The sequence below is a fragment of the Magallana gigas genome, chromosome 7 (genome assembly GCF_963853765.1).
Source record: "Magallana gigas chromosome 7, xbMagGiga1.1, whole genome shotgun sequence".
NCBI classification, from domain to species: Eukaryota; Metazoa; Mollusca; class Bivalvia; order Ostreida; family Ostreidae; genus Magallana; species Magallana gigas.
This window is the reverse complement of record NC_088859.1, coordinates 5532181-5547329: the sequence shown is the minus strand read 5'-3', so window position 1 is coordinate 5547329 and position 15149 is coordinate 5532181. Positions and strand designations below refer to the sequence as shown.

At 35.1% G+C, this 15149-nt stretch overlaps 2 protein-coding genes across 2 annotated transcripts; one reads left to right on the top strand and one right to left on the bottom strand.

The window, feature by feature from the left end:
* The first annotated feature begins 506 nt into the window (after positions 1-506).
* On the top strand, positions 507-14392 carry LOC105346357 (counting factor associated protein D-like). The gene is made up of 5 exons (XM_066066147.1): positions 507-612; positions 8803-8955; positions 9074-9225; positions 9634-9874; positions 12186-14392. The coding sequence occupies exons 1-5, from the start codon at positions 567-569 to the stop codon at positions 12269-12271; spliced, it is 678 nt and encodes a 225-aa protein (XP_065922219.1). The 5' UTR covers positions 507-566; the 3' UTR covers positions 12272-14392.
* LOC117684805 (uncharacterized) lies at positions 1775-8327 on the bottom strand. The gene is made up of 2 exons (XM_066066137.1): positions 8090-8327; positions 1775-5779 (listed from the first exon to the last, which is right to left on the bottom strand). Exons 1-2 carry the CDS (start codon positions 8122-8124, stop codon positions 3745-3747), a joined length of 2070 nt encoding a protein of 689 aa, XP_065922209.1. The 5' UTR covers positions 8125-8327; the 3' UTR covers positions 1775-3744.
* Positions 14393-15149: the final 757 nt, after the last annotated feature.

The window sequence follows — 15149 nt, the reverse complement described above, 5'->3', positions numbered from 1 at the left end:
TTGAATTTATAAAATAAGTGAATTTCAAGTGATATATATGTACATGTTCTAGATCGAAGAAAAGACTGACATTTCGTCTTAAATTTGCACGTTCTGTTTATAAATTTATGATCAGCAGCGAAAATAAAAATTCATTTCTAATGATAAGATAGCCTAATTGATACATGGATGCTTCCATTGAATAATTTTGTTTAGTCAGGCAAGCTTTTTGGAAAGCTATTACTTGTCTTTAGAATTATAATAGAGTGCCCCCTCCACTATATTTGTTCGAGCATGTAAACAATTGAAGATAGAATAAGGAAATTAACAGTGAAATTGAAGTTATATGTATACAGTGTATACATTTTTTTTTTTGCTTTTTAAAAGATTTTTGGAATGAGTCTGCTACACCGACCCTCTAATTTTAAACAAAACCGGTACCTACTTGTCTGTTGCCTGCAAGTGGTGGTTAGAAATCATGTCGTTGAAGACGAGATGTCTGTTGAACGATTTGTCTAATATAATTCTAAAATTAGAAAGTCATGTTACCTTATCACGTGATTATAATCACATGCTGAATCAAGAAGATGGCGGTTGGAAAAATATTGTTAACAATAATTTTGGTGAAATCAGGTTTGTCTAATTTGCAAAACTCTACTTTAATTTTTTTCGAATGTCAAAGGGCCTCATTGTCAATAACGACATTTTTATTTGCCGCATGTCCGTTAATTTCAGCGAGAATTGTCGAGACTGAAAAAAATTCAGTTTCAATTATTTTTCAAAGTGCGTTAATTTTGGAACCAAGTCAGCGCATTTTGAACAGCTGATAAATAGGACTAACAGAAAAAATTAAGTTTTTTAGCTGTAAAATTGATACAGTTGTTTGACCTGTCCAGAATTTTGACCTGTTCCATAGAGTAACTCTTTATAAATTAAATGGCAAATACTTAGTAAAGGTAATTCAAAATATGGAGAAATAAATTAATACATATAAAATAAACACTTACAATTGCTAGTTTCAATTCTGTAATATTATTTATGCGGTTATCTTGTGTTTGATATCACCCAGTCTTAGTCTACCTACTTTCGCGATGCAATAAATCCAGATAATTGCAATGCTATTAACATCTGTAAGACCATTTAATTTTCACTCACAACTTAACTTCATTAATTAATCAAGTAGGTTTGATATTTATTTTAATATACCAAAAAACTTGCAAGATATAAGATTTAAAAAAAGGCAACTAGATTTTATAATTTATTAGAGCCATAATTGTGCCAGATCCAAATATCTAATTTGTTTTCCTTTTTTAGCTGAAAGCTCAAGTGAGCTATTCTGATCACATTTTTTAGGTCTAAATTTAGTGATAGAATTAATACATCTACTGCTGGAATTCATTAAATGTCTCACTTAGTCTTAATTATTAGTATTGTACCACAATGGGATAGATGAAGGCGCTACGACTGTATTCCAAAACGTTATACCCGGTAGAGACTAGTGTATATGATATAGTAACTATGATAACGGTGATTTTGTCCCTTGTTTTTGTGCTGATCAAACTGTATAGGCTATGAAAATACCAATAATTGGGTGGCATACATTAAAACTAATACTCTGTAGGTTCAATTGATGGTGTTCAGGGCCAAAACGTTTTATCGACATTCGATTTGTATTGAAATAGCTATGGTGATTCGTAACTGGTGAAACTGCTGCCCACATATGTTGTTAGAATAAGATTTTATAAGGAAAAAAATTAATTGATCAATTGATTAATATCTGCAGGTATATGGTGTACTTCTGCAAAAAAGAATAGATCTCAAAATATCATCTGGGTCTATTTTCAGTTCGCTGAATCTTGATCCTATTTGGAACAGGTCACATGACTACATCGATTCATATTCCTATGGGGAGATCTGTTGATAGACCAAAGTGCTATACAACAAAACAAGACCCAACAAGTCAATACAAATTTACTGCGATAATTTCATTCTAATAATCCAGCTTTCTTTGCACTGCTTCTGAAATGTGTGACACCAGTTATGCTGAAGACATTTTAAATTACAATACTTTAATGTGTCTACTTATTTGCCTCACAACACACTTGCACTCGTGCATCATTCTTAAGCATTAATTAAAAGTCTCCTTCATAAAAAGTTTCAAAATTTCATTGTGTAAAGTTATTAGAAAAATGAAGGCAGATTAAACCTTGATTTGAACAGGGGCCCCTTAATCTCTAAACAGGTGATACAAAATTATGGATTGTTACTGATAAATGATTTTTAAGCAGAATATCAGTAGTTTAATGATACAGTAAACTAATCAAAAGAAATTAAACACCAAATCTGAGTAACAGAGATGCAACAAAATGATCGCAATGGTTTGATAGTGACTCTATATCAGGCTTGGGGTAATGCTAAATGTAATGGTAATGTATTGCAATGCATTACATGTTTTCATAGTAATTTGTAATTCCATGAATGTAGCATTACAAGTAATGGTAATGTAATGCATTACTTTCCAAAATCTAGTTTAATGCCTGCATTGCATGGCATTACTTTGCATTACTATGCTTTTTGATGCATGTTCATTTTCATAAAATTGTGATGAATTGAATAACTGAAATTGTATTTGATAAAAAAATGTTTTAAAAAAGAAAAATAATACTTATGATAAAAATATTTTAGTAGTATTATTTAAAAAAAATTAAAAATCTATTCTTAAATTGTCAATATAACTAGCTATAACAACACAATTTCATAACATTTTTAGAGTTGTTATTAAATCATTTGATAAGTTAACTCCAATTAGTTGTCAATAGTTCACTGGCTTATAGCATAGAGGGAACATAGCTTTGGGTGTGTGGTAGTCATATGAAATAGATCAATGCCATTAGTTCACTGGCCTAGTTATGGCATAGCATAGAGGGAACATAGGATTGGGTGTGTGGGTGGGTGAATGCCTCAACTCCTCCAGCCTTATTTTATAAACTACATATGTACTAGCTTTTTCTCATATTTACATACATGTATATAATTCATGTTCAACACATTTAAACCATGCCTCTTCACTCTGTATAGGCTCTTGGATAATTTACTGTCTCAGAGTCAGCAAGTGCCATACATGAAATCATTATATCTCTTGCAATTCCCTACTTGATGATTCGGACCCAGCTCAAGCCAGTGTTAGCCATAAACTCGTCTTACACATCATTTTTACAGAGACATAAATAACAGAGATTGGCAACTCCGCCATTAGCATGTTTTGTTGTTGAAAAATGGTACCGGACCAACCTTACTTTTAAAACTACATTTTAGTGAACTGAGATAATGATCTTAAATCAAAAGTATATTGTTTTAATGAAAAGTGTGCATAGGTTTTAGACATTTTTGAAACAAAAAATTGAAGAAAAAAAATTAATATATAGAAAATATATTGGCCAGCTATAAAACATGGGCGAAATCTCGGGAGACGGGTAGCCAACTGACTCCTAAAACTCCTCTTTTAATATTGTTTATATGATATAAACTCATGAAAATATAATATTTTGAATGTTTTGGTAATAGGTTTTAGCTGTTTATATTTCGATATAATTGTTTATTAGAAAGATATACTGATTTAACCGGGAACACTTTACAAGAGGGATCGCGGGATAGTGATCAGCTGCCAATCTCTGTTATTTATGTCTCTGATTTTTAGTAAGGCTTTATGTAATTTCACTTAAGAAAAATGTATGAATTTTGTGTGTCAGTAATTGTAAATGTAATTTATTCATGTGGGACAGCTCCTGTTATATCTTGTATTCTACTCTGTGTAGCAGTTTGTGTGTTGTGAAATGGATACTGTGTGAGTGACTGTTGGTATGAGTATAGAGCAGCCTGGTGGTTCCCTGTGATCTGTTGACAGATCCCCAGGATCTCCCAGGAGATGTCTCTGTCTATATCAGATACATACAGTCCCTGATCAAGGTGGACTAGGACCTGTAGCTCATCTAGAGCTGCTTGTGATAACGTTGTATCAATGTATGTGTAACACAAGAACTCTAGAAAGTGTAACATTACAAACACTGGGATACATAATGTATGCCAACTGTTCTGTAGAGCAGACTGTTGTTCTGGTATTAGTTCATTGATATAACAGATTGTGTTGTAAAAATTTATATCCCATGCTACAGCCTGTCTCATCTTTGTAGACCAGGACTGTCCCCCTACAGCCTCAGTATACCTCTCTCTGTCTGCACGTACCCCATACATCAGATATGGCTGTGCTAACCTGACCTTTGTCATCTCTATAACAGATAAAGCTTCCCTGTATCTGAGTGTCTTGTAATAATACATGGCAATGTTCAACATGTCAGATATACACCCAAACTTGGCTGCTGATTTCAGCATTTGACAGGATATTTTGTCTGCAATATACATCTTTTTGTTGACACCTGTGTTAGTGTACATGTTGTGTAATACAAAAGCAGAGTGCTGAAGGAAAGAGGCTGTAAGTCTCTGTAACGTGATAACTTGGTACTGTGTCAGGGGTGAATCTACCAACTGTTCTACTGTATATAAGTATTTCACACAGCTGTGGAGATTTTCTGGGTGTATAAAAGCATTACGATGTATCTCAGAGAAGAATTCTACATCACAGTCAAATTCAGACTTCATGTTATTCTCATCTGTACAAACAAAAGCTCTAGGATTGTACAGGACATTAATGATGTAGGACCTGATAGAGGGACTCTGTAACAGACAGGCCAGACCTTTCTTGTACAATTCATGTAACTGTAGGAACAATCTGTTTTGTGCTGAGCCATGGACCTTTGTCAGAAACAGGTTGTTTTGTGGGATGAAAAAGTTAGGACAGATCCCTTCATACACCCATTTAAGGAGGAGTTTAAAGCAGACCCAGAAACCGACCAGGAGATTTTGTGGACACCAGTGAGGTAGTGTGTTTTGTTGAATTGCCCAGAAAACTGTTGTCTTCATGTGATAGGAACACAGCAGTTCATTGGTTTCTTCTGATTGTTGATTTATAACTTCTTTTAGGAAATGTTTTAACAATCCATAAGTCAAAAACTGACAGTGGTTCATTGCATACACACATTTCTGTTCTGCCTGAGAAAAAGAACATCTCCATTCTTCCTCTTCATGGGGTCCTAATGGGTGTCCTATTGCTACGAAGTGACATCCATTTCTGACAATGTCATCAACAACTTCAGGATCAGGCCATGCATGACATCTATTTATCCACGAGGAGGCAGACGGAGGCCAGAAGTCACAAACAAAACAGTAGGCATAATCATATTCTTGTCCTGCACGAACACCACTAGCACAGGGTCCATGTACAGTAGAATTATGACGAATTGATAAATAAGTTACATGTAACTGTCTGTAAATAGAACTATATATATAGACTCTGTCATTCATTCTGACACAAGCTGATTGGACTGATCTGGATGTTGTTGGTGTCAGTAACTGAAGTAAAGTGAATCCTGGTGGACTCTCAGAACTGTCGGAGAGAATCAAGGTTGTATTGGCCGTGTTGTAATACACCGACTGAGACATGGCCATGATCACTCGGTGGTTGTTTCGCCAGTACATAGAGTCCATATCTGATCCCTTCAGTCTAAACCCTTCTCTTTCACTTCCACTCATCATCCCAATGACCCCATGATCAGATGTCGCTCGTCTCTCCACCATCTCCTTGATGTCCACTGTCTCCCTCCTGATAGCCACCAGTTGCGAGGTCCCAACTATCTCACACAGTCCCGCAAACACCGACTCTGACAAGTGCTGTGTTCCTGTCTCACTGGTAAAATGATGTCAATAATCAGGAATTACAGTGTCCATATTTTGTAAGATATAGTGGAATTACTGTGTGTATTGATAGGAATTAGTCAATCTCATTTTGTCTATATGTTTTATGAGTCATTTGATTCTCAAACAAACATCAACAATCAGTTCCCTCCAAAAACATTTTGGTTTTTAAGAAAGAAAAATGCTGCATAATTTCTTAATATTGTAATTATTATATGATTTATAATGAAGTCATAATATTATCATTAGCATTACATGCATTTATCTTTCTTCACTAAAAATTGCCCTTTAACTATCTTTTAAAGTAAAAGGCTATAGAATGTCTTCAGATTAGCTGTAAGCATATCTTTTTGGGCTTTTCTGGCATAATTGAAGAACAAATAATATAAATGTTGAAAAATTTTAGAGCCATTTTTTATTGAATATGACAAATTTGCAAATAAGAGACAATTTAATATCTGCAATCCCTTCAAAAACTTAATACATGTACTTTGTATTTAAATGTATATTTGTGTTCGCGTGCATGCATGTGTGTATGTGTATCCCTCACTCCTTTGATTGATACATTCTTCTCTTTATTTATCAAAGGTAAAAATACAGAAATCAGTTTTCTTTGCTTGGTGATGAAAATATTGACACAGTTACAAAAATCATATACAGGGTTAAGGTGGAATAACACACCTGGGAAAAATCACTCAAATTAACAGTAAATTATTTAATTATGAAGGATATGATAATAAAACAAACTGTACAAATGTCAAATAAGGGAAAAATTTGCAGTTTGGGGATAAAAAATTAATATCAAAAAAATTCAATACAATAAGTAATAGCAAAAGCCCCTGCGGGATTCGAACTCGGGATGAAGGGATCACAAGCCTGACATGTTATCCATTCGGCTATGAAGTAAGTTACATGTCGCTTTCGATAAAATCCTTTTAATTAAATAAAATATCGTTTCGATTAGAGGTCTTCCCATTTTGTGACAATGTGTTATTCCACCGTAAAGGGACATAGTTAGATTTTAGCCAACAATTTTCCAATTTTACTTTTCATCTTTTAAACAAATTTTTTACTATGTTCCATGCCGTTTTTCTGATGGTCGGCTATAATCAAAATGTCGTTGTTTGAGTTATAAGTAAGAAATAGGGCTCACAATTCTTGATGTGTAAACAAGATTTGTTCATTACATATTTGTTAAATATACTACCTGTTATTACTATGCCTTCTGTCAGTTTGTCACTATATATTCAATACTCATCTATTTTCGCATAGTATTAAAGGATTTATATAGCGTAAGCATACTTTGCCGAAATAGAGCACGGCAAATGTTTTCAACGAAAATCTTTCGAGCGCCGACAGCGGGATTCGAACTGACGACGCTAAAATCATTCAATCTTGAAGCCCAACGCGTTACCGCTACGTTAAATTAACCGTTATCAAGTCTTACGGTGTTTATATATATAAAACGTAGATATATACGACTGACATCAAGCAATTAAGATTATTCATTTTTCCAAAAAACACTTCATTATTGACGGTAATTTTAAAGGTAAAGTTTCTTATAAACTTTTGAACAAATTGATTGAACATTTTTCAAAGAAATTCTACATGAGAATCACAAAAACGCTTTTTTAAATGACGCTTGATAAAGAATGTACAAGAAAAAAATTCATTGAGATTTCGTCTGCTAAACATTTCGAGTTTTCTCGGTAAGGCCAAACGAGACGTTTTCTTGAAAAGAACATAAACCTTTGTTGACTTTTTATTTTACAACAACTTGTTGATTAAATAAACAATCAAATCAGTTGATTAATTTGAAGAAAAAAACCAAAAGCTTGCTTTTCCAGTGATAATTTATAGGGACTTGTCAACACTCGAACGCCACAGCTACTTAAATATAGCAAAGCACGTCAGTATATTCAACAGTCGGCATAATAATAACAATAGTGTTGTGTTGTGCATGTACTATGCCTAAATAGTAGTCAGGGTTTGATACATAGTGCACTCGCCTCCGGCTCGTGCACTATGTATCAAACCCTGACTACTATTTAGGCATAGTACATGCACAACACAACACTATTATATAAATAGTTATGTATCAAACAAAAATTATCTGTTTGCTTGTTTATTATGAAATAAGTAAACATCCACTTTCTAGAATTTGTCACATTTATATTTCATGTAAGTTAGTATTTTTTAATTAGTACAAAATAAGCTTATTGAGAAAAGTTAAATGTTTCGATTATAGTAAAATGTTTGTTACTGGTAATTGATAGAGTAAAGATATCAAAATTGTACTCACACACGAGACGACCCGTAGAGAGAGGAAAAAGCCATTCCACCGTGGTTGGAGACTAAATGTCTAAATCACTGTAATTAGGTACAACGACTGTCCGTTTATGTTGTAATAAATGCAATATACACTAGTGATGCTTTTATATCCAAAATAAAAAGATTAATTTGAACCTACTCTATTATAGTGCCAAGTTCTGTTGGCTTTTATAGTCAGTAGAGAAGGAAATTTTTCTGTTAAATTTTCCATTTTATTCTAGGAAAGATGAATAATTTTTCTATTTCCTGTTGTGCTATATAGAGAGCCATTACAGGAAACATGTATGTATAAGTTGACACGTTCGTTTTATTAGTGGTGTTCCTGAGACATTTTATGATAAATGAATAGTCAACAATATTCAGATTTGTAAATAAGTGAAAACATTCAAAACAATAGCATAATTTGTTGAACAAAACTATATATAGCTCTTGTTCATGTTTATCCAATGAATGAAATTTATTTTGTTCAATGACGAAGCTTGTGTAGCACGACCTCTGGTGAGAGAATGCAATGACTTTCAATAAAATCCTATTTATAACATGGCATGGTCAAAACTAAAATTTGGAAATTGTTTTCAAAATTAAAAAAAAAAAAGAAATTATCTAAAGTTTAATGTTATATATCATACTGGCATTGTAGTTTTCTAATTTCATAAGATCATATCACCTTGGTTTTCTTTTCAGTGTGGTCCACCTCGCTGCGTGACAATGTTCCACTCTGGGGGAATTCCTATACAGTGGAGGGGGTACTACAGCTGCCGTACGCAGAACTAAAAGAACCGTTCACAGCGTACTATGACGCCACGACCAACCAGAGTCGCATAGATTATTACGGGGGTTAGGTCATCAGAGAAACCATCAGAACACTATATTGTGTACTCAGAATTCTGTCTGCTTTTAATCAAACTTATAGTTATTAAATTATATAATGCCCTTTTTGTGTGATATTTGACAGACTTGGTTGTCACCATGCAGTTACAAGCCAAAAACACCAGCATTAAGATCGCATACATGACCACAGAGTTGGTGCTTAACAAGAAGTCCTGTTTCCTTGTCAACGGAAGTTCTCCAATACAGTCCGTCCTACCAGACCTCACAGACTTTAAGGTCAGGGATATTAGTACACAATTAGTACATTGGTTACCATCAGTACACAGTAGGTAAATTAGTTACCATCAGTATACAATTAGTACATTAGGTACCATCAGTACACAATTAGTACATTGGTTACCATCAGTACATTATTTTTACATTGGTTACCATTAGTACACAGTTAGTACATTAGTGACCATCAATATACAATTAGTACATTGGTACCATTAGTCTAGCTTCTCTGAAGTTGATTGGATTATGAATATTATAGAAAGCGAATAAAAAAGGTTTACATGTATATACACACATTGATGTGTAATTACAAAATCTTTCAGTCTCTAATTAGTTTTCATGCATGTTTGTTATAAATGCTTATAAAGTAACTGTTACACAATGGATGATTTCTGATGATATTTTTTTTAGAAAGTTGGACAGGATTCAATAGGATCGACCATGACAGATAAATGGGTGAGGGTCATGACCCATGGGAAAAAGAAGAACACGTACACCATGTGGGTGGACTCTGAAACGTCTGCCCCGGTCCGCTACGAGATGATGGGTTACGATACACTGCTAGGCTCTCACTACGATAAGTACTACTTGGACTACTCCAACTTCCAGAATAAGACGCTCAATGCCTCGGTGTTTGATTATACTTCTTTTGGTAAGACTTCTAGACTTCAATACTTGGATCTTTTATAAATCCACGCTTTTGTTAAAGGTAGAGGGGGTGGGGGTTGGTGATCGGTGAGGTGGTAAGCTGTGTAGAGGGGGGTGGGGGTTGGTAATCGGTGTGGTGATAAGCCGTGTAGAGGGGGTGGGGGGTTGGTGATCGGTGTGGTGGTAAGCTGTGTAGAGGGGGTGGGGGGTTGGTGATCGGTGTGGTGGTGAGCCGTGTAGAGGGGGTGGGGGTTGGTGATCGGTGTGGTGGTAAGCCGTGTAGAGGGGGTGGGGGCTTGTGATCGGTGTGGTGGTGAGCCGTGTGGTGGGGGATTGGTGATCGGTGTGGTGGTAAGCAGTGTAGCGGGGGGGGGGGGTGTTGGTGATCGGTGTGGTGGTAAGCTGTGTAGATGTGCAATCAATTCAGAATAATTTAATTACACTCTTGCTAGAATAAATTTGTATAGCTTTGAAAAAAGGATTGAATTTCATGTTTCATTGTGTTTTTTCAAGTATCCACTTAAAAAAACTTCTCTATAGAATGCTCTTATGAATGTAGTATTGTTTTCACCTCACCTGAGCTGTAAGTACAAGTGAGCTTTGCTGATCACATTTTGTCTGTCATCTATGTGTCTCTGTCTGTCTGTCTGTCTGTCTGTCTGTCTGTAATTTTTTCACATTTTCAACATCTTCTCCAGAACTACTTGGCCAATTTCAACCAAACTTAGCACAAAGCATCTTTAGGCAAAGGGATTCAAAGTTGTTAAAGTTAAAGACCGCAATCATGTTCAAGGGGAGATAATAAGGAATTTATATTGAAAATTTTTGAGAAATTTTCAAAAATCTTCTCTAAACCCAATTTGCCAAGAAAGCTGAAACTTAAGTGGAAGCATCCTCAGGTAGTGTAGATTCAAGTTTGTTCAAATCATGACCCCCACAAGAAGGGTGGGGCCACAACAGGTGGGGCGAAGGTAGAATTTTTACATAGGAATATATACAGTAAATCTTCAAAATCTTCTTCTCATAAATTAATCAGCCAGGAAAGTTTAACCTTGTGTAGAAACATCCTCAGGTAGGGTAGAATTAATTTGTTAAAATCATGATCCTCAGAGGGTAGGGTTTGGCCACAAAGGGGGGTGGGGTCGATCTTTTACGTAGGAATATATTGAGTAAACCTTTAAAATATTTTTCTCAGAACTTAATCAGCCAGGAAAGCTTAATCTTGTGTGGAAGCATCCTTACGTAGGAATGATTCAAGTTTGCTCAAGTCATCATCCCCGTAGGGTAGGGTTGGGCCACAATGGGGGGTCAAATTTTTACATAGAAATTAATAGAGAAAAATCTTTAAAAATCTTCTTCTCAAAACACAATTGGCTAGAAAAGCTGAAACTTGTGTTGAAGGATCCTCAGGTAGGGAAGATTTAAGTTTTTTAAAATCATGATCTCTGGGGGTAGGATCGGGTCACAATATTGGGGGATGGGGGTGGGAGGGGGACAAAAATTTACATAGGAATGTATTGAGAAAAATCTTCACAAACTTTTCCTAAAAAACAATTTGCCTAGAAAAACTGACTTTAGTGAAAGCAACCTCAGTTATATAGATTCAAATTTGTTTAAATCAACATCTTGAGGAATAGGGTGCAGCCACATTTGGGATCCAATTTGATAAGTTTAGGAAAACAATTTATTTATTCACAAAAATGAAATGTTATAATAATTTTTTTTACTTATTTGCAAGTCTTTTGACATATTGCTCTTTCTTTAAAATTGTTTTGATTTTGGCATCTGGACGATTCTTGGGCATCACAAGGGGTTCAGAGTTTGATGTAGGTTTATATTCCATATATAAAACAATTGCTTAGGATCTTTTTGAGAACTGCAATGCTCAACATATGATATGACTATAAAATCATCCTGTTAGACCAGGGACTTGATTAAAAACAGAAGGATATCCAAGGGGAAATGGATCTTTATTTATACAAGATCTACAATTATTATATTTTGTATTATGACTCCATGAAGCTGATTTTATCATACCTATTGTTGCTCAGGTGAGCGATGTGGTCCATGGGCCTATTGTTTCTTAAACGGAAACATATGTATAATTGTCAGAGTTCAAGAACAAGAACTGGTTCCAGTAATTCAGTGCGCAAATAAATGCAGTTATTTTACCCTTTCAAAATCATTGATCGGTGTCTGTGTGATGAATTAGGGGCATAAAATATAAGTTCACGTCAGAGAGACATTTTTATGTTATGTTTAGGTTTCAAGCTTTTACACTGTATAAAGAAGAGCAATGGTGTTGTTATGTCTAGGTCTGACCTGTTCCGGATTTCCTGGCCCAGGTGTATCAGAAAGAAGAGTCCTGATTAACCCGATGGTGGAATATCTCAATGGCTAGGGTGATCATGTGGTCGAAATGTTTGCTGCACACAAAAACACAAACAGAAACATTCTCCGAAATACGACAGTAACATGGAGCACGCTCAGAGAGAGCACAACTTTAGCCAAACGTTGGGTATTTTATTTTCACAAAAAATAGAACTAAGATCAAAACAATTAGTTTCTGAGGCACCAAAGCATTGTGTCAAATGACTTTGCATTGATAAAATTTATTGTTTGTCTAAAAACGAGGAATAACTTAATTTTTCAATTGAAAGTTTACCATGTTTACAAAAGTCAAATACTAACTATTGGTTATAGAAAAATATACTAGCGAAAAAAAGAAACTGTGCATATTTAACATATGAAAAAACACTTAAAAATTACAATGAACAAATTTTAATTTTTGTAATACTGTTAACACATGTATTCGTAACAACATCTCATAACACTTTAATGTCAACGTCGAATAACGTCAATTATAGCACACTCGAAAGTCACTGTTATTTGAAATTGAATTAACAAAATTAATAACGCGTGTGACCACCATTTTTGTTCACGCATGCTTGACAGAGACGCCTCATTGATGCCACTAAAGTGTTCAGAAATGCTTTAGGGATGTTGTTCCAGATCATGGTTAAAGCCTGACCTATATCAGCCGATGTCACTGGCTGATTTGGTAAACGGCGTAAAGTCTTTTCATTTTATCCAAGACGTGTTCAATCGACGACAAATCGGGGGAAACAGCAGGCCAAGGCAAGACATCGACATTCTGTTGAACAAACAAGTCCCTATGACTACACGTGCGACGTGTAGCCTTGCGTTGTCTTGCAGCAGAGTGATGTGATTTTGATGTCTCTGTATGAAGGGTATCACATGACGTGAATAATTTCATCTCGATAGCGTACGCCGGTGTGATTTCCATTGACAATTTGTAGAGGGGTCCTTCCACATGCTGATATTTCACCCCACACCATAACGCTACCACCACCAAATTATCGACGTTGCACAACACAAGCTTCCTGGTAACACTCCCAAACGCGACGATACACCCTACAACGCCCGTCACTGCTATCTAAATAAAGACGATTACGCATAGTTCTTGGACTAATTAGTCGAAGCCATGAAATGCTACGGGCAGTCAAACTTGCTCTCTGGAAACGATTTCTCAGATGCACAAGTCTAATGTGGTTGTCCTGTTGACGTGACGTCACACGAGGTCTCACAGAGCGCGGTCGATCCTGAGTGTTGCCAGATTATTGAAAACGTCTCCAAAATGACTGAATTGTGTTCCGATGAACTCAAAAGTGTCTTGCTACAGTATTAAGCTCACCTGAGCTGAAAGTTCAAGTGAGCTATTTTAATCACCTTTTGTCCGTCGTCCGTCCGTCCGTCTGTCTGTAAACTTTTTACATTTTGAACTTCTTCTCTAAACCCGCTTAGCCAATTTCAACCAAATTTGGCACAAAGCATCCTTATGAAAAGGCAAATATAAATTGCAGAAATGAAAGACCTATCTGTGTTCAAAGCGGAGAAAACATCGAAAGTGTAGAAAAGGGGGTGCATTTTTAAAAATCTTCTTCTCCAGAACTACCGAGTCATATTCAACGTAATTTTGCATAAATAATCCTTATGGAAAGGAAAATATAAATTGCAAAAATTTTCGGCGAATTCTGTTTCAAATTCGAGTAATTTACGAAATAATCGCGGTCAGTTTGTAACTTTGGGTTCGGTATTCCATATCGAAAACGAAAATTCTATTGTTTGAATGTCTGAATGAAGACAAACGGGTCAAACTGACAAAGATAACTTTGCCTGTTGTGCAGTAGTTTATTACATACGAAGGGATATTTGAAACATGCTAATATATTTGTGCCGATTTCGAGAAGTGAATTGAGGTTAAATCTTTCAAAGCGTTGACATTTTCACTCGTGACCGTGTTTTTATGTTGTTTTGAATTTCGTTTTTGCATTATGGAAATATTGCCTGTATTTTGGAATGTTTACGTATCGAATGAAATAAAGACTTCGGTAAATCAGACAGTAAATTGTTTACCTGCGTAAAATGAGCAAAATCTGATGCAGTAACAACATATTATATTATAAATACTATACATTCTATTGGTAATTCGGTACGATCTCAACGTTATGGTTGATTATAATGAAACGTGTTTTGTAAAGATGCTCTGCATTTTCAGTCTAAATGTGAGGTTGTTTTTGCTGCTAGAAATATATAAGTATAAATATTGTGCTCTTTCTTTCTTTTTAATTTAGTTCATGTTTCTTTTATTTTAATTGTTTACAATTTTCTCTTTACTAAGCTGTGTCAAGTTTCGAATTATGAGCAAGATACAGGGTTGTGCTCACAGAACTGAGGCCATGCTTTTGTTCATTCTGAATAGGAAATACCAAGTTATGTACCCGGTATCTTGCTTATAATTATACGATTGACGCTGAAATTTTGATTGATAAATAGAAATGTCTTGCCAAAATGATGATATGCTGTAACTACTTTTTGGTGCATCTTCTTCAACGATGAATTTTATAATATCTACATTTCTGGTGCACCTTCTTCAACGATGAATTGCATAAAATCTACACAAAAAGATGGGTGAATAAGGCGTGCAAAATGTCCATATGAGGAATGATTAGATACTGCAAAATTAAAATATCATTTAATGTAGTAAATGGTTTTAAAAATAATTAAAAACAATGTATGTTTAACGTAACAACGGTTTGTAACCCTTCAGTATTTCAAATACTTGTAATAGGTTGATTTCAAACTGGGCATATGTGTCTCAGACCTTCCAAATAATGTCATTTTTATAACTTCAATGCCTTTTTTTATAGAGTGGGTCTGAGCTCCATATTTTTGGTATAGTCTCAACGCGGTTTAAT